Source organism: Phalacrocorax carbo, chromosome 1 (genome assembly GCF_963921805.1).
Source record: "Phalacrocorax carbo chromosome 1, bPhaCar2.1, whole genome shotgun sequence".
NCBI lineage: Eukaryota > Metazoa > Chordata > Aves > Suliformes > Phalacrocoracidae > Phalacrocorax > Phalacrocorax carbo.
Window position 1 is genome coordinate 53,826,111 of NC_087513.1, and position 23,212 is coordinate 53,849,322.

General features: G+C 53.3%; 2 protein-coding genes across 2 annotated transcripts; both read right to left on the minus strand.

Annotated features, from left to right (window-relative positions):
• Positions 1-421: 421 nt before the first annotated feature.
• LOC135313619 (golgin subfamily A member 4-like) lies at positions 422-12,695 on the minus strand. The gene is made up of 19 exons (XM_064453488.1): positions 12,681-12,695; positions 12,102-12,204; positions 11,923-11,984; positions 10,512-10,614; positions 10,333-10,394; positions 8,922-9,024; positions 8,743-8,804; positions 7,332-7,434; positions 7,153-7,214; positions 5,742-5,844; positions 5,545-5,624; positions 5,362-5,439; positions 4,508-4,660; positions 3,522-3,691; positions 3,243-3,336; positions 2,445-2,519; positions 1,944-2,056; positions 1,523-1,658; positions 422-623 (listed from the first exon to the last, which is right to left on the minus strand). The coding sequence occupies exons 1-19, from the start codon at positions 12,693-12,695 to the stop codon at positions 507-509; spliced, it is 1,794 nt and encodes a 597-aa protein (XP_064309558.1). The 3' UTR covers positions 422-506.
• Positions 11,962-23,193, minus strand: LOC135313888 (spidroin-2-like). Its single transcript, XM_064454773.1, has 12 exons — positions 23,059-23,193; positions 21,645-21,747; positions 21,466-21,527; positions 20,055-20,157; positions 19,876-19,937; positions 18,462-18,564; positions 18,283-18,344; positions 16,872-16,974; positions 16,693-16,754; positions 15,103-15,384; positions 13,513-13,794; positions 11,962-12,204 (listed from the first exon to the last, which is right to left on the minus strand). The coding sequence occupies exons 1-10, from the start codon at positions 23,191-23,193 to the stop codon at positions 15,262-15,264; spliced, it is 918 nt and encodes a 305-aa protein (XP_064310843.1). The 3' UTR covers positions 11,962-12,204; positions 13,513-13,794; positions 15,103-15,261.
• Between the last annotated feature and the right edge of the window lie 19 nt (positions 23,194-23,212).

Consider the following 23,212-nt stretch of genomic DNA (forward strand, 5'->3'; position numbering starts at 1 on the left):
CAGCTCGTGCCCACTTCTTCACACCTTCCCCCTTTGTGGGCTACACATCCATCACATCCCTGTGGGATCTGCAAAGCTTCCATGGCTACCAGAAGCTCGCCTACCACCTTCTGGCCAGACCACCAGAAGGATTGCTTTACAAAAGCAGGAAGAGCCTGGTAACTGATTATTAGCAGTAGCTCAGCACTAGTCCCTCATCTGAGCACAATCATGGTTCAAGCCTCCCCAGAGGAAAAGGGCAGAGATGTGTGTTTCTTCTTGGAGACGTTTGAAGGACTGATTTTTTTCAGAGCAAGAGCAGAGAGATGTGCAAACTGCCTGCATAGGAAGAGAGCCTGAGTGAGCCTTCAAAAACAAAACTCTCCTCATCAAAACCCACTAGGTTGGAAGCACTCCAATTGTGCAGCAACACTAAGACATGTACTAGATGACACGGTTTATTAAATACTGATCTGCAACAGAACACTTGGAATTAGGTGCAGGGTAGTGGCTGCACAAGGTGGAACTCAAAAGGTTTCCAGGCTTCGTTCATCTCCCTGTGAGCGCTCTGTTTTCTGGCACTGGCATTTCCTCTGCTCCAACACCTTCTCATCACAGACCATGCTGTGCAGGTTTAGCTGTGACTGTGGAAGGGTGGGAAAAGAAAAGGCTGTGTGTTAGTTCTATAGCAGGCTGGGCCAAAGGCAGCCCTGGAAAGTAGATCCTGGAAGTACAGCAGCATGTAATGTGCAGATCCACGTACTGACACCCAAACACTTAAACGTGTCAACAACAAAGTTACAGCCTATGGATTACAGACCCATGTGGAAAATTGCATTACATGGAGACATGGATCAACTTCTTGTGGTTTTTGCCTTATTTCTTGTCCAGCTCGTTCTCCCATCTCTCTTTTAGACTGCTCTATTTGACTGTGACCCACCATGCTAGTCTCCCAGTGACTTCTGAGGTGAAGCCCTGGTTCTTCCTGAGTCCCATGCAAAGCAGACATTTTTTCACAGGTCCTGGTTTTATCTTGCGCACTGCATGCATTTTTTTGACTGCATCTCCAGCTGTTGGGAAATGTCACCAGCTTGTAGGCAGCCAAACAAAATGAACTCAAAGATTGCTCTGAAGTTACTCACTTGTGTGGAAATCCGTAAGGTTAGGGGCCATAGAGACTGCATTCACCACCAGCTGACAGAGTATTAAAATGTGTGAAAATCTCAGTGTATGGACCAGCTCCACTCCCTTTGCTCAGGGCCTCTGGGACTGCTTCCTGGTCAGCAAGGCTATTGACCTTGGCAGCCCTGCTGGGACTCCTGGCTCATGGTTTTTACCCATCATGATAACTATATCTGTGTTCATCAACATCATCATTGTCTACTGCTACAACAGCAGCGGGAGCCTCAAGAGAAATAAATCGATTGCAAAATACAGCCAACAGATAATTAGCAGCAGGGAAAAAAAGTACAGGAAAAGGATCATACAGGTTCCAGCAGGAAAAAATAATCACCTTAAACCCACCCAACAAACCAGAGCTCACCTTTCTTCTTAGTTTATAAACTTGCTTGGCCACCTCAGAAGAGCTCTTCCTCATCTCTGCCCGGAATCTGAGATGGGACGCTCTCCCCACATAGGCCATCAGCTTTGCCCGAGATCCCTCCAGAAGCATCTTCAACCTGCACAGCAAATTAGTAAGGAAAGCATGAAGTAAGGCAAGTCGGCCTTTTTCATGTACTCTTACATAAGTAGCACAGCTATGGCTTGCTTCATCTGTAACATGCTTGAGAGGCCAGGAATTACTAAGAACAGGCAGCCCTCCAGTACTACACATCACTTGGAGGGCCCAAAGTTTACCTGAAGCGTTGTTCAGTTACGTACATGGTTTTACATTAGAGTTCAGTAAAGCTTGACTTTGACTTCTACTCAATGTGATATTTCTTTAAAGCACTAAAAAGCCATGCCTGGTACATTCTTCCTCCAGTGCGCTGTTTCTTCCCTGCATTTCACGTAGAAGTGCTTCTGTTCGGCATTTCATCTCAGCCACCTTCTTCACTTCCTTGCTTTCACTCCCACGCTTTCAAAATAGAAAAGATATATCACACACAGAGCACAGGAACAGGATCCATATGCAGAATGTGCAGATAGTGTTCTCGACAAAGAAGATAACACGGATCTCCCAAACCCAGTCTCCTCTCGCAGCGCTCAACCGCAGATCAATCTCCTGCTCACAGTACACATCAAAGGGATCATGCTAATGAACACAAGTGCCCGTGTACTGTCCACCAAGCACATTCAAAATGCAGGAGCACCAGGGGAATAAGGAAACGTCTAGACTTCCCCTGAAGGTGCCCTGATGAAAACCGTGGGGAATTCCCCACAGCCCACCTGATCTCTAAATAAATTACCTGCCCACAAGAAATTCAAAGACTAAACACAGTGATTCCCAGAAGCTGTTCCTATACCTGCCGATGTTGGTGGTCCATTGCAGCCCGCGTTGTCTGGAAGCCAGTTGTTAAGTCCTTCAGGCCATTGTGAGCCTACAGCAGCATTAAAAGAAGAAAGAAGTCACGCTAGGACTTACCTGACTGAAGGTCACACCTCACAGCCTTTCTTCTCCTGCCAGCATCACACAGTGTTTTCCTGCATCACACTGTTTTCCTGCCCCGCAATGCCACCCAAGCACACAAAATACTGCCTATGGAGGTATCGTTCCCTTATTAGTTGCGGATTTTCTCCCTTGGAGGTCTTCTTGTTGCATTATGGACCCACACCTTCTGGCCAAGGAATCTGTAGTCACTAAAACAGGAAGGTGACCAGAGTACAGGCAACTGAGTAATTCCTGTCACAGTCTGATGATGCCAGTCAGGCCTCCAGGATGAAGTGCTCAGCACCGCCAAAGCCCAAGGCAAGTCCGCAATCAAAGGTACCAAATCCCTCAACCGCATATGACTGTCTGAAGTGCTACCTGAGGTCTCAACCTCATGAGTGGTCTAAAGCAGCAAATACTTAAGCCAGTGCATTACCGTCAAGTCGTTAACAAAGACAGCATTAAGTAGAACTTGCTGTAGTCTCATGGGACAACTCTCAAAGCCAGAAAGCTGGGGAATGGGCCAGCAGGACATTCAGAGCAGCCTATAGTCAGTAGAACAGAGGAACTGATCTCCCCTAGGTTCTCAGGAAAACCTCATCTGAAAATTTCCCCATGTGAATACGGAACTAAGCTCTGTAGCTCATGAAAGGGAAGGCTCTGACCAACTTACTGAGGCAGAGGCTTGCAGGTGTTTCTGAAGGGCTTTGATGGTCTTGGCTTGTTGCTGTGCTGTGGCTTCCAGCCTGGCCTTTCCAGCTTGGAGCCTGAAAGAGAAGTACAGCCTTTATCACAGAAGTCCACAAGAGAAAAAATCCCAAAAGAAGCGTGAAAGAACCTCATCTAAAACAAAAGTGTCTTGTATTATTATCTTGCTGGCATGCAAGAAGACAGTCCTGTTTTCACATAAGCGCAGAAAGCAAAGCCTTGCTCCGTTGTGTAACTTCCTTACCGTTGTATGCGTTCTTCCAGCTCTGGGATAGCTGCATTTCCAGAAGACGCAGCCAGAAGCCCCTGCAGGTTCCTGGAAGTTGTTAGTTCCCTCTCCTTATTCTTGATGGCATTCTTCAGGGATTCGGCATAACACTCAGTCTGCATATGCCGTTCTGTCAATTCCTGCAGCTGTCAAACCATAACAAGAATCACCAGTAGTCAGCTTAGGTCTGATAAAAAGGAGTGGACTGCTTTGACTCTCACATCAACACTCAAACCCCATGTTACTTCCTCATCTTTTATATTGGCCCCTCTCCTAGGTCTACAATGGTTTCCTACAGTGTTTCCTAAATGCTGCCACAACCCTCCTCCTCCTACTCTCTCAAGGGCTCTGAACACTCCTTGTAGCACTTGTTGGCTACTCCAACATGGATAGAAGCTCCTCCTGCTCCTCAAGTGACTTTGCAACTCCGTGACAATGATGACATGATGAGGGAATAGAAAAAAGCACCAGCACAACACTCCAGTATGCCTACTCTTTCTCTGTCGGCACATGCTCTGCTTTGCCAAACCCAAGAGAATCAGCAAATTACACGTGCTCCATGAAACTTGAGAAGCAGCTTTTTGAAAGGAATACATGCACCCCTCCCCAATTAAGGACAAAGTGACTTCACGGTTAGTGACCTTTCTAATCATAGACACTGGGCTTATAAAACAAGGGGAGTCACTCTACACATCACTCAATCTCCTCCTGTTGCAAGATGCCTAGTGTACTAAGACCACCTTAGCGCAGACCTCCACTGCTACTTCAAGCTCCAGGTGCAACCAGGCAGGCACCAAAGGCAGCAGTGCTGTTCCCTCCTGGCCCCCTCACCACAGCTAGCCACATGCTGAACCACCCTGGGTTACACAAAACCCCCAAGAAAGGATCAGTTCCCCACTCTGGTTTGCTACAAAAAAGCCTTGGGCACCTGCCAAGAGACAAGAGACAGGCTTTCTCCATACCTTAGCTTTAGACCTGTCCAGTTCCTTCTGCAACTGCAGTTTCTGTTCCTGCAGGTGCCTGCTGTAGTGCTTCTTAGCTTCAAGTGAAGCTTCTGCCAGGGAGTTCTTTTTGAGAGCAATGGCAAGCTCCTGCTGCAGCTGCTTGACCCATCTCTAAAGAAACGGTGTTGCATGAGCATGAGAAATCAGTCAGAAGATGTCAACATAAGAGATGCTTTTACTCATGGGATTGTATGATTAGATCTGTCTTCAGGGTGGGCAGCAGGTTGAGGGAGGTGATTCTCCCTTTCTATTCTGCTCTTGTGAGATGCCACCTGGGGTACTACATCCAGCTCTGGTGTCCTCAGGACCAGGAAGACATGGACCTGTTAGAGTGGACCCGGAGGAGTACCACAAAAGTGATCAGGGGGCTGGAACACCTCCCCTCTGCCCCGCCTGAAGAAAGGCTGAGAGCGTTGGGGTTGTTCAGCCTAGGGAACAGCAGGCTCTAGGGAGACCTTTTTGCAGCCTTTCAACATAGAAGGATGGAGAGACTTTTTAACAAGGCCTGCAGTGACAGGACAAGGGGCAGTAGTTTTAAACTAAAAGAGGGTAGATTTAGATGGGACATAGGAGGACATTTTCCTCAACGAGGATGGCGTGACACTGGACCAGGTTGCCAGAGAAGCTGTGGATGCCCCATTCCTTGAAGTGTGAAGATGGAAAAACGACATGAAATCCAAAATACACTTGAGGTCCAGATTCAATAAACTTATACCAGAAGCACTCCAAAATGAACTCAGTAGCGAGAACATCTCTCTGAACACTGACAGGCTCTATTTATGGATATCTGCATCAGTCAGGAATAGACTCACCTGGCTGTACCCTTGATCATCTCTTTGAGTTGAAGCATCCTTCTTTAGCTGAAACTCTTCCCGATCCACGGCAGAAAGCTTAGTGAGCAAGGACACAAAAAGTGGGTAAAGGAATCCCCAGCAATACTGCAGAATTACCTGCATTTAAGCAATAGGGCTAGAGGACTGTGACTCCAGCTTTACCTTTAGAGAAGAAAGGCCCTCATTCTCAGTAAAGGAGTCATCATCTAACTCTTGTTCCGCTCCGGCCGCCGGCAAGACACCTACAAAGGAGGTAAGAAGCACGTCGCTGCTGTGAGTGCTTATTTCACTCTGCTTTTCCCCATCGCTTCACGCCAGAGAAATTGCAAAAGTAACCATTCAGTCCATCAGCAAATTACCATTGCTGCGCTCCCCTGGAATGGACAACGCGCACGCTCCGGGTCTGTTTGCGGCTGGAAGCTGCACGCCGGCCGATGCTTTTCCTGGGCCTTCGGAAACCATCTGCATAATTTAAGAGACATGCGTAAGAACTGGCACAGTCGCCTTCTCAACCCGTATCCCAACACAAAGCTCCCGTGTAATCCAACACGCGTAACGTGGGTCTCAGGTGACGCAAAGAACAAAAAGGGCAAACACCGCCAGCGTGCTAGGAATCTGTGTTGAGCAGGGCTTTCAAACGGGGCCGAAGTACGCCTGCCCAACATAGAGAGGACCTAGGCAGCAGCAGCCTCTAAGCGCCTAGGCCGTAGGCCCTACGGGCAACCATTTGATGCTGGCTGGATGCGGGTGAGAGAGCTGCATGGTGGAAAGCCAGCAATCGTCCCAGCATCAGCCTTCCAGGATTTCAGAGGACTGTAACCAGGGGGACGCTTTACTGCTTCAATCCTATACTAGACATCCAGCTCAAGGGCCAGCTGCCAAAGTCCAGGGTTTCTAGCGTGACCTCACTTTGTCCCAGTCCTCACTGACCAGCTTGCCTGCAGCACTGCCATGTCAAGGTCCCAGTTACGAGTGTCTGGTGGAAGCAGCAGCAGTAGGAAACGAGCCCAAAAGCAAGCGAGCCCAGTGGGGCCCCACTGCCTCCTTCAGAGAAGGGGAAGAGTGGCTGGAAAGCTGCCCGGCAGAAAAGGACCTGGGGGTGTTGGTCGAGAGGCAGCTGAATATGAGCGGGCAGTGCGCCCAGGTGGCCAAGAAGACCAAGAGCATCGGGGCTTGTCTTGGAAACAGTGTGGCCAGCAGGACTAGGGAAGTGACTGTCCCTTTGTACTTGGCAAGGTGGTGAGGCCGCAGCTCGAGCACTGTGTTGCCTTTTGGGCCCCTCACAGCAAGAAAGCCATTGAGGTGCTGGAGCGCGTCCAAAGAAGAGCAAGGAAGCTGGTGAAGGGTGTAGAGGACAAGTCCTCTGAGGAGGGACTGAGGGAAGTGGGGTTGTTTAGTCCGGAGCACGGAGGGCTGACGGGAGACCTTATCGCTCTGTACAACTGCCTGACAGGAGGGTGTAGCGAGGTGGGTGTCGCTGTCTTTTCCCAAGTAGCAAGTGACAGGACGAGAGGAAATGGCCTCAAGTTGCGCCAGGGGAGGTTTAGATTGGGTGTTAGGAAAAGGTTCTTCACCAGAAGGGTTATCAAGCCCTGGAACAGGCCGCCCAGGGAAGCGGTTGAGTCAGTGCCCCTGGAGGTATTTAGAAGATGAGCAGACATGGCGCTTAGGGATGTGGTTTAGGGACAGTGGACTTGGCAGTGCTAGGTTTACGGTTGGACATGATGATCTGAAGGGTCTTTTCCAACCTAAATGATTCTCTGATTTTACCTCAGAATCAAAAGAGTTGACATCTTCTATCACCAGTTCTGCTCCTGCCACCGGCAAGACACCTACAAAGGAGGTAAGAAGCACAATGCTGCTGCGAGTGCTTATTTCACTCTGCTTTTCCCCATCGCTTCACGCCAGAGAAATTGCAAAAGTAACCGTTCAGTCCGTCAGCAAATTACCATTGCCGCGCTCCCCTGGAATGGACCAGGCGCACACTCCGGGTTTGTTTGCGGCTGGAAGCTGCACGCCGGCCGATGCTTTTCCTGGGCCTTCGGAAGCCGTCTGCATAATTTAAGAGACATGCGTGAGAACTGGCACAGACTCCTTCTCAACCCGTATCCCAACACAAAGCTCCCGCGTAATCCAACACGCGTAACGTGGGTCTCAGGTGACGCAAAGAACAAAAAGGGCAAACACCGCCAGCGTGCTAGGAATCCGTGTTGAGCAGGGCTTTCAAACGGGGCCGAAGTACGCCTGCCCAACATAGAGAGGACCTAGGCAGCAGCAGCCTCTAAGCGCCTAGGCCGTAGGCCCTACGGGCAACCATTTGATGCTGGCTGGATGCGGGCGAGAGAGCTGCATGGTGGAAAGCCAGCAATCGTCCCAGCATCAGCCTTCCAGGATTTCAGAGGACTGTAACCAGGGGGACGCTTTACTGCTTCAATCCTATACTAGACATCCAGCTCAAGGGCCAGCTGCCAAAGTCCAGGGTTTCTAGCGTGACCTCACTTTGTCCCAGTCCTCACTGACCAGCTTGCCTGCAGCACTGCCATGTCAAGGTCCCAGATACGAGCGTCTGGTGGAAGTAGCAGCAATGGGAAACAAGCCCAAAAGCAAGCGAGCCCAGTGGGGTCCCACTGCCTCCTTCAGAGAAGGGGAAGAGTGGCTGGAAAGCTGCCCGGCAGAAAAGGACCTGGGGGTGTTGGTTGAGAGGCAGCTGAACATGAGCGGGCAGTGCGCCCAGGTGGCCAAGAAGACCAAGAGCATCGGGGCTTGTCTTGGAAACAGTGTGGCCAGCAGGACTAGGGAAGTGACTGTCCCTTTGTACTCGGCAAGGTGGTGAGGCCGCAGCTCGAGCACTGTGTTGCGTTTTGGGCCCCTCACAGCAAGAAAGCCATTGAGGTGCTGGAGCGCGTCCAAAGAAGAGCAAGGAAGCTGGTGAAGGGTGTAGAGGACAAGTCCTCTGAGGAGGGACTGAGGGAAGTGGGGTTGTTTAGTCCGGAGCACGGAGGGCTGACGGGAGACCTTATCGCTCTGTACAACTGCCTGACGGGAGGGTGTAGCGAGGTGGGTGTCGCTGTCTTTTCCCAAGTAGCAAGTGACAGGACGAGAGGAAATGGCCTGAAGTTGCGCCAGGGGAGGTTTAGATTGGGTGTTAGGAAAAGGTTCTTCACCAGAAGGGTTATCAAGCCCTGGAACAGGCCGCCCAGGGAAGCAGTTGAGTCAGTGCCCCTGGAGGTATTTAGAAGATGAGCAGACATGGCGCTTAGGGATGTGGTTTAGGGACAGTGGACTTGGCAGTGCTAGGTTTACGGTTGGACACGATGATCTGAAGGGTCTTTTCCAACCTAAATGATTCTCTGATTTTACCTCAACATCAAAAGAGTTGACATCTTCTATCACCAGTTCTGCTCCTGCCACCGGCAAGACACCTACAAAGGAGGTAAGAAGCACAACGCTGCTGTGAGTGCTTATTTCACTCTGCTTTTCCCCATCGCTTCACGCCAGAGAAATTGCAAAAGTAACCGTTCAGTCCGTCAGCAAATTACCATTGCCGCGCTCCCCTGGAATGGACAACGCGCACGCTCCGGGTCTGTTTGCGGCTGGAAGCTGCACGCCGGCCGATGCTTTTCCTGGGCCTTCGGAAGCCGTCTGCATAATTTAAGAGACATGCGTGAGAACTGGCACAGTCGCCTTCTCAACCCGTATCCCAACACAAAGCTCCCGCGTAATCCAACACGCGTAACGTGGGTCTCAGGTGACGCAAAGAACAAAAAGGGCAAACACCGCCAGCGTGCTAGGAATCCGTGTTGAGCAGGGCTTTCAAACGGGGCCGAAGTACGCCTGCCCAACATAGAGAGGACCTAGGCAGCAGCAGCCTCTAAGCGCCTAGGCCGTAGGCCCTACGGGCAACCATTTGATGCTGGCTGGATGCGGGTGAGAGAGCTGCATGGTGGAAAGCCAGCAATCGTCCCAGCATCAGCCTTCCAGGATTTCAGAGGACTGTAACCAGGGGGACGCTTTACTGCTTCAATCCTATACTAGACATCCAGCTCAAGGGCCAGCTGCCAAAGTCCAGGGTTTCTAGCATGACCTCACTTTGTCCCAGTCCTCACTGACCAGCTTGCCTGCAGCACTGCCATGTCAAGGTCCCAGTTACGAGCGTCTGGTGGAAGTAGCAGCAATGGGAAACAAGCCCAAAAGCAAGTGAGCCCAGTGGGGCCCCACTGCCTCCTTCAGAGAAGGGGAAGAGTGGCTGGAAAGCTGCCCGGCAGAAAATGACCTGGGGGTGTTGGTTGAGAGGCAGCTGAATATGAGCGGGCAGTGCGCCCAGGTGGCCAAGAAGACCAAGAGCATCGGGGCTTGTCTTGGAAACAGTGTGGCCAGCAGGATTAGGGAAGTGACTGTCCCTTTGTACTCGGCAAGGTGGTGAGGCCGCAGCTCGAGCACTGTGTTGCGTTTTGGGCCCCTCACAGCAAGAAAGCCATTGAGGTGCTGGAGCGCGTCCAAAGAAGAGCAAGGAAGCTGGTGAAGGGTGTAGAGGACAAGTCCTCTGAGGAGGGACTGAGGGAAGTGGGGTTGTTTAGTCCGGAGCACGGAGGGCTGACGGGAGACCTTATCGCTCTGTACAACTGCCTGACGGGAGGGTGTAGCGAGGTGGGTGTCGCTGTCTTTTCCCAAGTAGCAAGTGACAGGATGAGAGGAAATGACCTCAAGTTGCGCCAGGGGAGGTTTAGATTGGGTGTTAGGAAAAGGTTCTTCACCAGAAGGGTTATCAAGCCCTGGAACAGGCCGCCCAGGGAAGCGGTTGAGTCAGCGCCCCTGGAGGTATTTAGAAGATGAGCAGACGTGGCGCTTAGGGACGTGGTTTAGGGACAGTGGACTTGGCAGTGCTAGGTTTACGGTTGGACACGATGATCTGAAGGGTCTTTTCCAACCTAAATGATTCTCTGATTTTACCTCAACATCAAAAGAGTTGACATCTTCTATCACCAGTTCTGCTCCTGCCACCGGCAAGACACCTACAAAGGAGGTAAGAAGCACAACGCTGCTGTGAGTGCTTATTTCACTCTGCTTTTCCCCATCGCTTCACGCCAGAGAAACTGCAAAAGTAACCGTTCAGTCCGTCAGCAAATTACCATTGCCGCGCTCCCCTGGAATGGACAACGCGCACGCTCCGGGTCTGTTTGCGGCTGGAAGCTGCACGCCGGCCGATGCTTTTCCTGGGCCTTCGGAAACCGTCTGCATAATTTAAGAGACATGCGTGAGAACTGGCACAGACTCCTTCTCAACCCGTATCCCAACACAAAGCTCCTGCGTAATCCAACACGCGTAACGTGGGTCTCAGGTGACGCAAAGAACAAAAAGGGCAAACACCGCCAGCGTGCTAGGAATCCGTGTTGAGCAGGGCTTTCAAACGGGGCCGAAGTACGCCTGCCCAACATAGAGAGGACCTAGGCAGCAGCAGCCTCTAAGCGCCTAGGCCGTAGGCCCTACGGGCAACCATTTGATGCTGGCTGGATGCGGGCGAGAGAGCTGCATGGTGGAAAGCCAGCAATCGTCCCAGCATCAGCCTTCCAGGATTTCAGAGGACTGTAACCAGGGGGACGCTTTACTGCTTCAGTCCTATGCTAGACATCCAGCTCAAGGGCCAGCTGCCAAAGTCCAGGGTTTCTAGCGTGACCTCACTTTGTCCCAGTCCTCACTGACCAGCTTGCCTGCAGCACTGCCATGTCAAGGTCCCAGTTACGAGCGTCTGGTGGAAGCAGCAGCAGTAGGAAACGAGCCCAAAAGCAAGCGAGCCCAGTGGGGTCCCACTGCCTCCTTCAGAGAAGGGGAAGAGTGGCTGGAAAGCTGCCCGGCAGAAAAGGACCTGGGGGTGTTGGTCGAGAGGCAGCTGAACATGAGCGGGCAGTGCGCCCAGGTGGCCAAGAAGACCAAGAGCATCCGGGCTTGTCTTGGAAACAGTGTGGCCAGCAGGACTAGGGGAGTGACTGTCCCTTTGTACTCGGCAAGGTGGTGAGGCCGCAGCTCGAGCACTGTGTTGCCTTTTGGGCCCCTCACAGCAAGAAAGCCATTGAGGTGCTGGAGCGCGTCCAAAGAAGAGCAAGGAAGCTGGTGAAGGGTGTAGAGAACAAGTCCTCTGAGGAGGGACTGAGGGAAGTGGGGTTGTTTATTCCGGAGCACGGAGGGCTGACGGGAGACCTTATCGCTCTGTACAACTGCCTGACGGGAGGTTGTAGCGAGGTGGGTGTCGCTGTCTTTTCCCAAGTAGCAAGTGACAGGACGAGAGGAAATGGCCTCAAGTTGCGCCAGGGGAGGTTTAGATTGGGTGTTAGGAAAAGGTTCTTCACCAGAAGGGTTATCAAGCCCTGGAACAGGCCGTCCAGGGAAGCGGTTGAGTCAGCGCCCCTGGAGGTATTTAGAAGATGAGCAGACGTGGCGCTTAGGGATGTGGTTTAGGGACAGTGGACTTGGCAGTGCTAGGTTTACGGTTGGACACGATGATCTGAAGGGTCTTTTCCAACCTAAATGATTCTCTGATTTTACCTCAACATCAAAAGAGTTGATATCATCTGTCTCTCCTTCCTCTCCTCTCACCGGCAAGACACCTACAAAGGAGGTAAGAAGCACAACGCTGCTGTGAGTGCTTATTTCACTCTGCTTTTCCCCATCGCTTCACGCCAGAGAAACTGCAAAAGTAACCGTTCAGTCCGTCAGCAAATTACCATTGCCGCGCTCCCCTGGAATGGACAACGCGCACGCTCCGGGTCTGTTTGCGGCTGGAAGCTGCACGCCGGCCGATGCTTTTCCTGGGCCTTCGGAAACCGTCTGCATAATTTAAGAGACATGCGTGAGAACTGGCACAGACTCCTTCTCAACCCGTATCCCAACACAAAGCTCCTGCGTAATCCAACACGCGTAACGTGGGTCTCAGGTGACGCAAAGAACAAAAAGGGCAAACACCGCCAGCGTGCTAGGAATCCGTGTTGAGCAGGGCTTTCAAACGGGGCCGAAGTACGCCTGCCCAACATAGAGAGGACCTAGGCAGCAGCAGCCTCTAAGCGCCTAGGCCGTAGGCCATACGGGCAACCATTTGATGCTGGCTGGATGCGGGCGAGAGAGCTGCATGGTGGAAAGCCAGCAATCGTCCCAGCATCAGCCTTCCAGGATTTCAGAGGACTGTAACCAGGGGGACGCTTTACTGCTTCAGTCCTATGCTAGACATCCAGCTCAAGCGCCAGCTGCCAAAGTCCAGGGTTTCTAGCGTGACCTCACTTTGTCCCAGTCCTCACTGACCAGCTTGCCTGCAGCACTGCCATGTCAAGGTCCCAGTTACGAGCGTCTGGTGGAAGCAGCAGCAGTAGGAAACGAGCCCAAAAGCAAGCGAGCCCAGTGGGGTCCCACTGCCTCCTTCAGAGAAGGGGAAGAGTGGCTGGAAAGCTGCCCGGCAGAAAAGGACCTGGGGGTGTTGGTCGAGAGGCAGCTGAACATGAGCGGGCAGTGCGCCCAGGTGGCCAAGAAGACCAAGAGCATCCGGGCTTGTCTTGGAAACAGTGTGGCCAGCAGGACTAGGGGAGTGACTGTCCCTTTGTACTCGGCAAGGTGGTGAGGCCGCAGCTCGAGCACTGTGTTGCCTTTTGGGCCCCTCACAGCAAGAAAGCCATTGAGGTGCTGGAGCGCGTCCAAAGAAGAGCAAGGAAGCTGGTGAAGGGTGTAGAGAACAAGTCCTCTGAGGAGGGACTGAGGGAAGTGGGGTTGTTTAGTCCGGAGCACGGAGGGCTGACGGGAGACCTTATCGCTCTGTACAACTGCCTGACGGGAGGTTGTAGCGAGGTGGGTGTCGCTGTCTTTTCCCAAGTAGCAAGTGACAGGACGAGAGGAAATGGCCTCAAGTTGCGCCAGGGGAGGTTTAGATTGGGTGTTAGGAAAAGGTTCTTCACCAGAAGGGTTATCAAGCCCTGGAACAGGCCGCCCAGGGAAGCGGTTGAGTCAGCGCCCCTGGAGGTATTTAGAAGATGAGCAGACGTGGCGCTTAGGGATGTGGTTTAGGGACAGTGGACTTGGCAGTGCTAGGTTTACGGTTGGACACGATGATCTGAAGGGTCTTTTCCAACCTAAATGATTCTCTGATTTTACCTCAACATCAAAAGAGTTGATATCATCTGTCTCTCCTTCCTCTCCTCTCACCGGCAAGACACCTACAAAGGAGGTAAGAAGCACAACGCTGCTGTGAGTGCTTATTTCACTCTGCTTTTCCCCATCGCTTCACGCCAGAGAAACTGCAAAAGTAACCGTTCAGTCCGTCAGCAAATTACCATTGCCGCGCTCCCCTGGAATGGACAACGCGCACGCTCCGGGTCTGTTTGCGGCTGGAAGCTGCACGCCGGCCGATGCTTTTCCTGGGCCTTCGGAAACCGTCTGCATAATTTAAGAGACATGCGTGAGAACTGGCACAGACTCCTTCTCAACCCGTATCCCAACACAAAGCTCCTGCGTAATCCAACACGCGTAATGTGGGTCTCAGGTGACGCAAAGAACAAAAAGGGCAAACACCGCCAGCGTGCTAGGAATCTGTGTTGAGCAGGGCTTTCAAACGGGGCCGAAGTACGCCTGCCCAACATAGAGAGGACCTAGGCAGCAGCAGCCTCTAAGCGCCTAGGCCGTAGGCCCTACGGGCAACCATTTGATGCTGGCTGGATGCGGGCGAGAGAGCTGCATGGTGGAAAGCCAGCAATCGTCCCAGCATCAGCCTTCCAGGATTTCAGAGGACTGTAACCAGGGGGACGCTTTACTGCTTCAGTCCTATACTAGACATCCAGCTCAAGGGCCAGCTGCCAAAGTCCAGGGTTTCTAGCGTGACCTCACTTTGTCCCAGTCCTCACTGACCAGCTTGCCTGCAGCACTGCCATGTCAAGGTCCCAGTTACGAGCGTCTGGTGGAAGCAGCAGCAGTAGGAAACGAGCCCAAAAGCAAGCGAGCCCAGTGGGGTCCCACTGCCTCCTTCAGAGAAGGGGAAGAGTGGCTGGAAAGCTGCCCGGCAGAAAAGGACCTGGGGGTGTTGGTCGAGAGGCAGCTGAACATGAGCGGGCAGTGCGCCCAGGTGGCCAAGAAGACCAAGAGCATCCGGGCTTGTCTTGGAAACAGTGTGGCCAGCAGGACTAGGGGAGTGACTGTCCCTTTGTACTCGGCAAGGTGGTGAGGCCGCAGCTCGAGCACTGTGTTGCGTTTTGGGCCCCTCACAGCAAGAAAGCCATTGAGGTGCTGGAGCGCGTCCAAAGAAGAGCAAGGAAGCTGGTGAAGGGTGTAGAGAACAAGTCCTCTGAGGAGGGACTGAGGGAAGTGGGGTTGTTTAGTCCGGAGCACGGAGGGCTGACGGGAGACCTTATCGCTCTGTACAACTGCCTGACGGGAGGTTGTAGCGAGGTGGGTGTCGCTGTCTTTTCCCAAGTAGCAAGTGACAGGACGAGAGGAAATGGCCTCAAGTTGCGCCAGGGGAGGTTTAGATTGGGTGTTAGGAAAAGGTTCTTCACCAGAAGGGTTATCAAGCCCTGGAACAGGCCGCCCAGGGAAGCGGTTGAGTCAGCGCCCCTGGAGGTATTTAGAAGATGAGCAGACGTGGCGCTTAGGGATGTGGTTTAGGGACAGTGGACTTGGCAGTGCTAGGTTTACGGTTGGACACGATGATCTGAAGGGTCTTTTCCAACCTAAATGATTCTCTGATTTTACCTCAACATCAAAAGAGTTGATATCATCTGTCTCTCCTTCCTCTCCTCTCACCGGCAAGACACCTACAAAGGAGGTAAGAAGCACAACGCTGCTGTGAGTGCTTATTTCACTCTGCTTTTCCCCATCGCTTCACGCCAGAGAAACTGCAAAAGTAACCGTTCAGTCCGTCAGCAAATTACCATTGCCGCGCTCCCCTGGAATGGACAACGCGCACGCTCCGGGTCTGTTTGCGGCTGGAAGCTGCACGCCGGCCGATGCTTTTCCTGGGCCTTCGGAAACCGTCTGCATAATTTAAGAGACATGCGTGAGAACTGGCACAGACTCCTTCTCAACCCGTATCCCAACACAAAGCTCCTGCGTAATCCAACACGCGTAATGTGGGTCTCAGGTGACGCAAAGAACAAAAAGGGCAAACACCGCCAGCGTGCTAGGAATCCGTGTTGAGCAGGGCTTTCAAACGGGGCCGAAGTACGCCTGCCCAACATAGAGAGGACCTAGGCAGCAGCAGCCTCTAAGCGCCTAGGCCGTAGGCCCTACGGGCAACCATTTGATGCTGGCTGGATGCGGGCGAGAGAGCTGCATGGTGGAAAGCCAGCAATCGTCCCAGCATCAGCCTTCCAGGATTTCAGAGGACTGTAACCAGGGGGACGCTTTACTGCTTCAGTCCTATGCTAGACATCCAGCTCAAGGGCCAGCTGCCAAAGTCCAGGGTTTCTAGCGTGACCTCACTTTGTCCCAGTCCTCACTGACCAGCTTGCCTGCAGCACTGCCATGTCAAGGTCCCAGTTACGAGCGTCTGGTGGAAGCAGCAGCAGTAGGAAACGAGCCCAAAAGCAAGCGAGCCCAGTGGGGTCCCACTGCCTCCTTCAGAGAAGGGGAAGAGTGGCTGGAAAGCTGCCCGGCAGAAAAGGACCTGGGGGTGTTGGTCGAGAGGCAGCTGAACATGAGCGGGCAGTGCGCCCAGGTGGCCAAGAAGACCAAGAGCATCCGGGCTTGTCTTGGAAACAGTGTGGCCAGCAGGACTAGGGAAGTGACTGTCCCTTTGTACTCGGCAAGGTGGTGAGGCCGCAGCTCGAGCACTGTGTTGCCTTTTGGGCCCCTCACAGCAAGAAAGCCATTGAGGTGCTGGAGCGCGTCCAAAGAAGAGCAAGGAAGCTGGTGAAGGGTGTAGAGAACAAGTCCTCTGAGGAGGGACTGAGGGAAGTGGGGTTGTTTAGTATGGAGCACAGAGGGCTGACGGGAGACCTTATCGCTCTGTACAACTGCCTGACGGGAGGTTGTAGCGAGGTGGGTGTCGCTGTCTTTTCCCAAGTAGCAAGTGACAAGACGAGAGGAAATGGCCTCAAGTTGCGCCAGGGGAGGTTTAGATTGGGTGTTAGGAAAAGGTTCTTCACCAGAAGGGTTATCAAGCCCTGGAACAGGCCGCCCAGGGAAGCGGTTGAGTCAGCGCCCCTGGAGGTATTTAGAAGATGAGCAGACGTGGCGCTTAGGGATGTGGTTTAGGGACAGTGGACTTGGCAGTGCTAGGTTTACGGTTGGACACGATGATCTGAAGGGTCTTTTCCAACCTAAATGATTCTCTGATTTTACCTCAACATCAAAAGAGTTGACATCATCTGTCTCTTCTTCCTCTTCTGCCACCGGCAAGACACCTACAAAGGAGGTAAGAAGCACAACGCTGCTGTGAGTGCTTATTTCACTCTGCTTTTCCCCATCGCTTCACGCCAGAGAAATTGCAAAAGTAACCGTTCAGTCCGTCAGCAAATTACCATTGCCGCGCTCCCCTGGAATGGACAATGCGCACGCTCCGGGTCTGTTTGCGGCTGGAAGCTGCACGCCGGCCGATGCTTTTCCTGGGCCTTCGGAAGCCGTCTGCATAATTTAAGAGACATGCGTGAGAACTGGCACAGACGCCTTCTCAACCCGTATCCCAACACAAAGCTCCCGTGTAATCCAACACGCGTAACGTGGGTCTCAGGTGACGCAAAGAACAAAAAGGGCAAACACTGCCAGCGTGCTAGGAATCCGTGTTGAGCAGGGCTTTCAAACGGGGCCGAAGTACGTCTGCCCAACATAGAGAGGACCTAGGCAGCAGCAGCCTCTAAGCGCCTAGGCTGTAGGCCCTACGGGCAACCATTTGATGCTGGCTGGATGCGGGTGAGAGAGCTGCATGGTGGAAAGCCAGCAATCGTCCCAGCATCAGCCTTCCAGGATTTCAGAGGACTGTAACCAGGGGGACGCTTTACTGCTTCAGTCCTATACTAGACATCCAGCTCAAGGGCCAGCTGCCAAAGTCCAGGGTTTCTAGCGTGACCTCACTTTGTCCCAGTCCTCACTGACCAGCTTGCCTGCAGCACTGCCATGTCAAGGTCCCAGTTACGAGCGTCTGGTGGAAGCAGCAGCAGTAGGAAACGAGCCCAAAAGCAAGCGAGCCCAGTGGGGCCCCACTGCCTCCTTCAGAGAAGGGGAAGAGTGGCTGGAAAGCTGCCCGGCAGAAAAGGACCTGGGGGCGTTGGTCGAGAGGCAGCTGAATATGAGCGGGCAGTGTGCCCAGGTGGCCAAGAAGACCAAGAGCATCCGGGCTTGTCTTGGAAACAGTGTGGCCAGCAGGACTAGGGGAGTGACTGTCCCTTTGTACTCGGCAAGGTGGTGAGGCCGCAGCTCGAGCACTGTGTTGCCTTTTGGGCCCCTCACAGCAAGAAAGCCATTGAGGTGCTGGAGCGCGTCCAAAGAAGAGCAAGGAAGCTGGTGAAGGGTGTAGAGAACAAGTCCTCTGAGGAGGGACTGAGGGAAGTGGGGTTGTTTAGTCCGGAGCACGGAGGGCTGACGGGAGACCTTATCGCTCTGTACAACTGCCTGACGGGAGGTTGTAGCGAGGTGGGTGTCGCTGTCTTTTCCCAAGTAGCAAGTGACAGGACGAGAGGAAATGGCCTCAAGTTGCGCCAGGGGAGGTTTAGATTGGGTGTTAGGAAAAGGTTCTTCACCAGAAGGGTTATCAAGCCCTGGAACAGGCCGCCCAGGGAAGCGGTTGAGTCAGCGCCCCTGGAGGTATTTAGAAGATGAGCAGACGTGGCGCTTAGGGATGTGGTTTAGGGACAGTGGACTTGGCAGTGCTAGGTTTACGGTTGGACACGATGATCTGAAGGGTCTTTTCCAACCTAAATGATTCTCTGATTTTACCTCAGAATCAAAAGAGTTGACATCATCTGTCTCTTCTTCCTCTTCTGCCACCGGCAAGACACCTACAAAGGAGGTAAGAAGCACAACGCTGCTGTGAGTGCTTATTTCACTCTGCTTTTCCCCATCGCTTCACGCCAGAGAAATTGCAAAAGTAACCGTTCAGTCCGTCAGCAAATTACCATTGCCGCGCTCCCCTGGAATGGACAATGCGCACGCTCCGGGTCTGTTTGCGGCTGGAAGCTGCACGCCGGCCGATGCTTTTCCTGGGCCTTCGGAAGCCGTCTGCATAATTTAAGAGACATGCGTGAGAACTGGCACAGACGCCTTCTCAACCCGTATCCCAACACAAAGCTCCCGCGTAATCCAACACGCGTAACGTGGGTCTCAGGTGACGCAAAGAACAAAAAGGGCAAACACTGCCAGCGTGCTAGGAATCCGTGTTGAGCAGGGCTTTCAAACGGGGCCGAAGTACGCCTGCCCAACATAGAGAGGACCTAGGCAGCAGCAGCCTCTAAGCGCCTAGGCCGTAGGCCCTACGGGCAACCATTTGATGCTGGCTGGATGCGGGCGAGAGAGCTGCATGGTGGAAAGCCAGCAATCGTCCCAGCATCAGCCTTCCAGGATTTCAGAGGACTGTAACCAGGGGGACGCTTTACTGCTTCAGTCCTATACTAGACATCCAGCTCAAGGGCCAGCTGCCAAAGTCCAGGGTTTCTAGCGTGACCTCACTTTGTCCCAGTCCTCACTGACCAGCTTGCCTGCAGCACTGCCATGTCAAGGTCCCAGTTACGAGCGTCTGGTGGAAGCAGCAGCAGCAATGGGAAACAAGCCCAAAAGCAAGCGAGCCCAGTGGGGCCCCACTGCCTCCTTCAGAGAAGGGGAAGAGTGGCTGGAAAGCTGCCCGGCAGAAAAGGACCTGGGGGCGTTGCTCGAGAGGCAGCTGAATATGAGCGGGCAGTGCGCCCAGGTGGCCAAGAAGACCAAGAGCATCCGGGCTTGTCTTGGAAACAGTGTGGCCAGCAGGACTAGGGGAGTGACTGTCCCTTTGTACTCGGCAAGGTGGTGAGGCCGCAGCTCGAGCACTGTGTTGCGTTTTGGGCCCCTCACAGCAAGAAAGCCATTGAGGTGCTGGAGCGCGTCCAAAGAAGAGCAAGGAAGCTGGTGAAGGGTGTAGAGAACAAGTCCTCTGAGGAGGGACTGAGGGAAGTGGGGTTGTTTAGTCTGGAGCACGGAGGGCTGACGGGAGACCTTATCGCTCTGTACAACTGCCTGACGGGAGGGTGTAGCGAGGTGGGTGTCGCTCTCTTTTCCCAAGTAGCAAGGGACAGGACGAGAGGAAATGGCCTCAAGTTGCGCCAGGGGAGGTTTAGATTGGGTGTTAGGAAAAGGTTCTTCACCAGAAGGGTTATCAAGCCCTGGAACAGGCCGCCCAGGGAAGCGGTTGAGTCAGCGCCCCTGGAGGTATTTAGAAGATGAGCAGACGTGGCGCTTAGGGATGTGGTTTAGGGACAGTAGACTTGGCAGTGCTAGGTTTACGGTTGGACACGATGATCTGAAGGGTCTTTTCCAACCTAAATGATTCTCTGATTTTACCTCAACATCAAAAGAGTTGACATCATCTGTCTCTTCTTCCTCTTCTGCCACCGGCAAGACACCTACAAAGGAGGTAAGAAGCACAACGCTGCTGTGAGTGCTTATTTCACTCTGCTTTTCCCCATCGCTTCACGCCAGAGAAATTGCAAAAGTAACCGTTCAGTCCGTCAGCAAATTACCATTGCCGCGCTCCCCTGGAATGGACAATGCGCACGCTCCGGGTCTGTTTGCGGCTGGAAGCTGCACGCCGGCCGATGCTTTTCCTGGGCCTTCGGAAGCCGTCTGCATAATTTAAGAGACATGCGTGAGAACTGGCACAGACGCCTTCTCAACCCGTATCCCAACACAAAGCTCCCGTGTAATCCAACACGCGTAACGTGGGTCTCAGGTGACGCAAAGAACAAAAAGGGCAAACACTGCCAGCGTGCTAGGAATCCGTGTTGAGCAGGGCTTTCAAACGGGGCCGAAGTACGTCTGCCCAACATAGAGAGGACCTAGGCAGCAGCAGCCTCTAAGCGCCTAGGCCGTAGGCCCTACGGGCAACCATTTGATGCTGGCTGGATGCGGGCGAGAGAGCTGCATGGTGGAAAGCCAGCAATCGTCCCAGCATCAGCCTTCCAGGATTTCAGAGGACTGTAACCAGGGGGACGCTTTACTGCTTCAGTCCTATACTAGACATCCAGCTCAAGGGCCAGCTGCCAAAGTCCAGGGTTTCTAGCGTGACCTCACTTTGTCCCAGTCCTCACTGACCAGCTTGCCTGCAGCACTGCCATGTCAAGGTCCCAGTTACGAGCGTCTGGTGGAAGCAGCAGCAGTAGGAAACGAGCCCAAAAGCAAGCGAGCCCAGTGGGGCCCCACTGCCTCCTTCAGAGAAGGGGAAGAGTGGCTGGAAAGCTGCCCGGCAGAAAAGGACCTGGGGGCGTTGGTCGAGAGGCAGCTGAATATGAGCGGGCAGTGTGCCCAGGTGGCCAAGAAGACCAAGAGCATCCGGGCTTGTCTTGGAAACAGTGTGGCCAGCAGGACTAGGGGAGTGACTGTCCCTTTGTACTCGGCAAGGTGGTGAGGCCGCAGCTCGAGCACTGTGTTGCGTTTTGGGCCCCTCACAGCAAGAAAGCCATTGAGGTGCTGGAGCGCGTCCAAAGAAGAGCAAGGAAGCTGGTGAAGGGTGTAGAGAACAAGTCCTCTGAGGAGGGACTGAGGGAAGTGGGGTTGTTTAGTCCGGAGCACGGAGGGCTGACGGGAGACCTTATCGCTCTGTACAACTGCCTGACGGGAGGTTGTAGCGAGGTGGGTGTTGCTGTCTTTTCCCAAGTAGCAAGTGACAGGACGAGAGGAAATGGCCTCAAGTTGCGCCAGGGGAGGTTTAGATTGGGTGTTAGGAAAAGGTTCTTCACCAGAAGGGTTATCAAGCCCTGGAACAGGCCGCCCAGGGAAGCGGTTGAGTCAGCGCCCCTGGAGGTATTTAGAAGATGAGCAGACGTGGCGCTTAGGGATGTGGTTTAGGGACAGTGGACTTGGCAGTGCTAGGTTTACGGTTGGACACGATGATCTGAAGGGTCTTTTCCAACCTAAATGATTCTCTGATTTTACCTCAGAATCAAAAGAGTTGACATCATCTGTCTCTTCTTCCTCTTCTGCCACCGGCAAGACACCTACAAAGGAGGTAAGAAGCACAACGCTGCTGTGAGTGCTTATTTCACTCTGCTTTTCCCCATCGCTTCACGCCAGAGAAATTGCAAAAGTAACCGTTCAGTCCGTCAGCAAATTACCATTGCCGCGCTCCCCTGGAATGGACAATGCGCACGCTCCGGGTCTGTTTGCGGCTGGAAGCTGCACGCCGGCCGATGCTTTTCCTGGGCCTTCGGAAGCCGTCTGCATAATTTAAGAGACATGCGTGAGAACTGGCACAGACGCCTTCTCAACCCGTATCCCAACACAAAGCTCCCGCGTAATCCAACACGCGTAACGTGGGTCTCAGGTGACGCAAAGAACAAAAAGGGCAAACACTGCCAGCGTGCTAGGAATCCGTGTTGAGCAGGGCTTTCAAACGGGGCCGAAGTACGCCTGCCCAACATAGAGAGGACCTAGGCAGCAGCAGCCTCTAAGCGCCTAGGCCGTAGGCCCTACGGGCAACCATTTGATGCTGGCTGGATGCGGGCGAGAGAGCTGCATGGTGGAAAGCCAGCAATCGTCCCAGCATCAGCCTTCCAGGATTTCAGAGGACTGTAACCAGGGGGACGCTTTACTGCTTCAGTCCTATACTAGACATCCAGCTCAAGGGCCAGCTGCCAAAGTCCAGGGTTTCTAGCGTGACCTCACTTTGTCCCAGTCCTCACTGACCAGCTTGCCTGCAGCACTGCCATGTCAAGGTCCCAGTTACGAGCGTCTGGTGGAAGCAGCAGCAGCAATGGGAAACAAGCCCAAAAGCAAGCGAGCCCAGTGGGGCCCCACTGCCTCCTTCAGAGAAGGGGAAGAGTGGCTGGAAAGCTGCCCGGCAGAAAAGGACCTGGGGGCGTTGCTCGAGAGGCAGCTGAATATGAGCGGGCAGTGCGCCCAGGTGGCCAAGAAGACCAAGAGCATCCGGGCTTGTCTTGGAAACAGTGTGGCCAGCAGGACTAGGGGAGTGACTGTCCCTTTGTACTCGGCAAGGTGGTGAGGCCGCAGCTCGAGCACTGTGTTGCGTTTTGGGCCCCTCACAGCAAGAAAGCCATTGAGGTGCTGGAGCGCGTCCAAAGAAGAGCAAGGAAGCTGGTGAAGGGTGTAGAGAACAAGTCCTCTGAGGAGGGACTGAGGGAAGTGGGGTTGTTTAGTCTGGAGCACGGAGGGCTGACGGGAGACCTTATCGCTCTGTACAACTGCCTGACGGGAGGGTGTAGCGAGGTGGGTGTCGCTCTCTTTTCCCAAGTAGCAAGGGACAGGACGAGAGGAAATGGCCTCAAGTTGCGCCAGGGGAGGTTTAGATTGGGTGTTAGGAAAAGGTTCTTCACCAGAAGGGTTATCAAGCCCTGGAACAGGCCGCCCAGGGAAGCGGTTGAGTCAGCGCCCCTGGAGGTATTTAGAAGATGAGCAGGCGTGGCGCTTAGGGACGTGGTTTAGGGACAGTGGACTTGGCAGTGCTAGGTTTACGGTTGGACACGATGATCTGAAGGGTCTTTTCCAACCTAAATGATTCTCTGATTTTACCTCAGAATCAAAAGAGTTGACATCATCTGTCTCTTCTTCCTCTTCTGCCACCGGCAAGACACCTACAAAGGAGGTAAGAAGCACAACGCTGCTGTGAGCGCTTATTTCACTCTGCTGTTCCCCATCGCTCAACATCGCCTCTAAGCATTTTTAA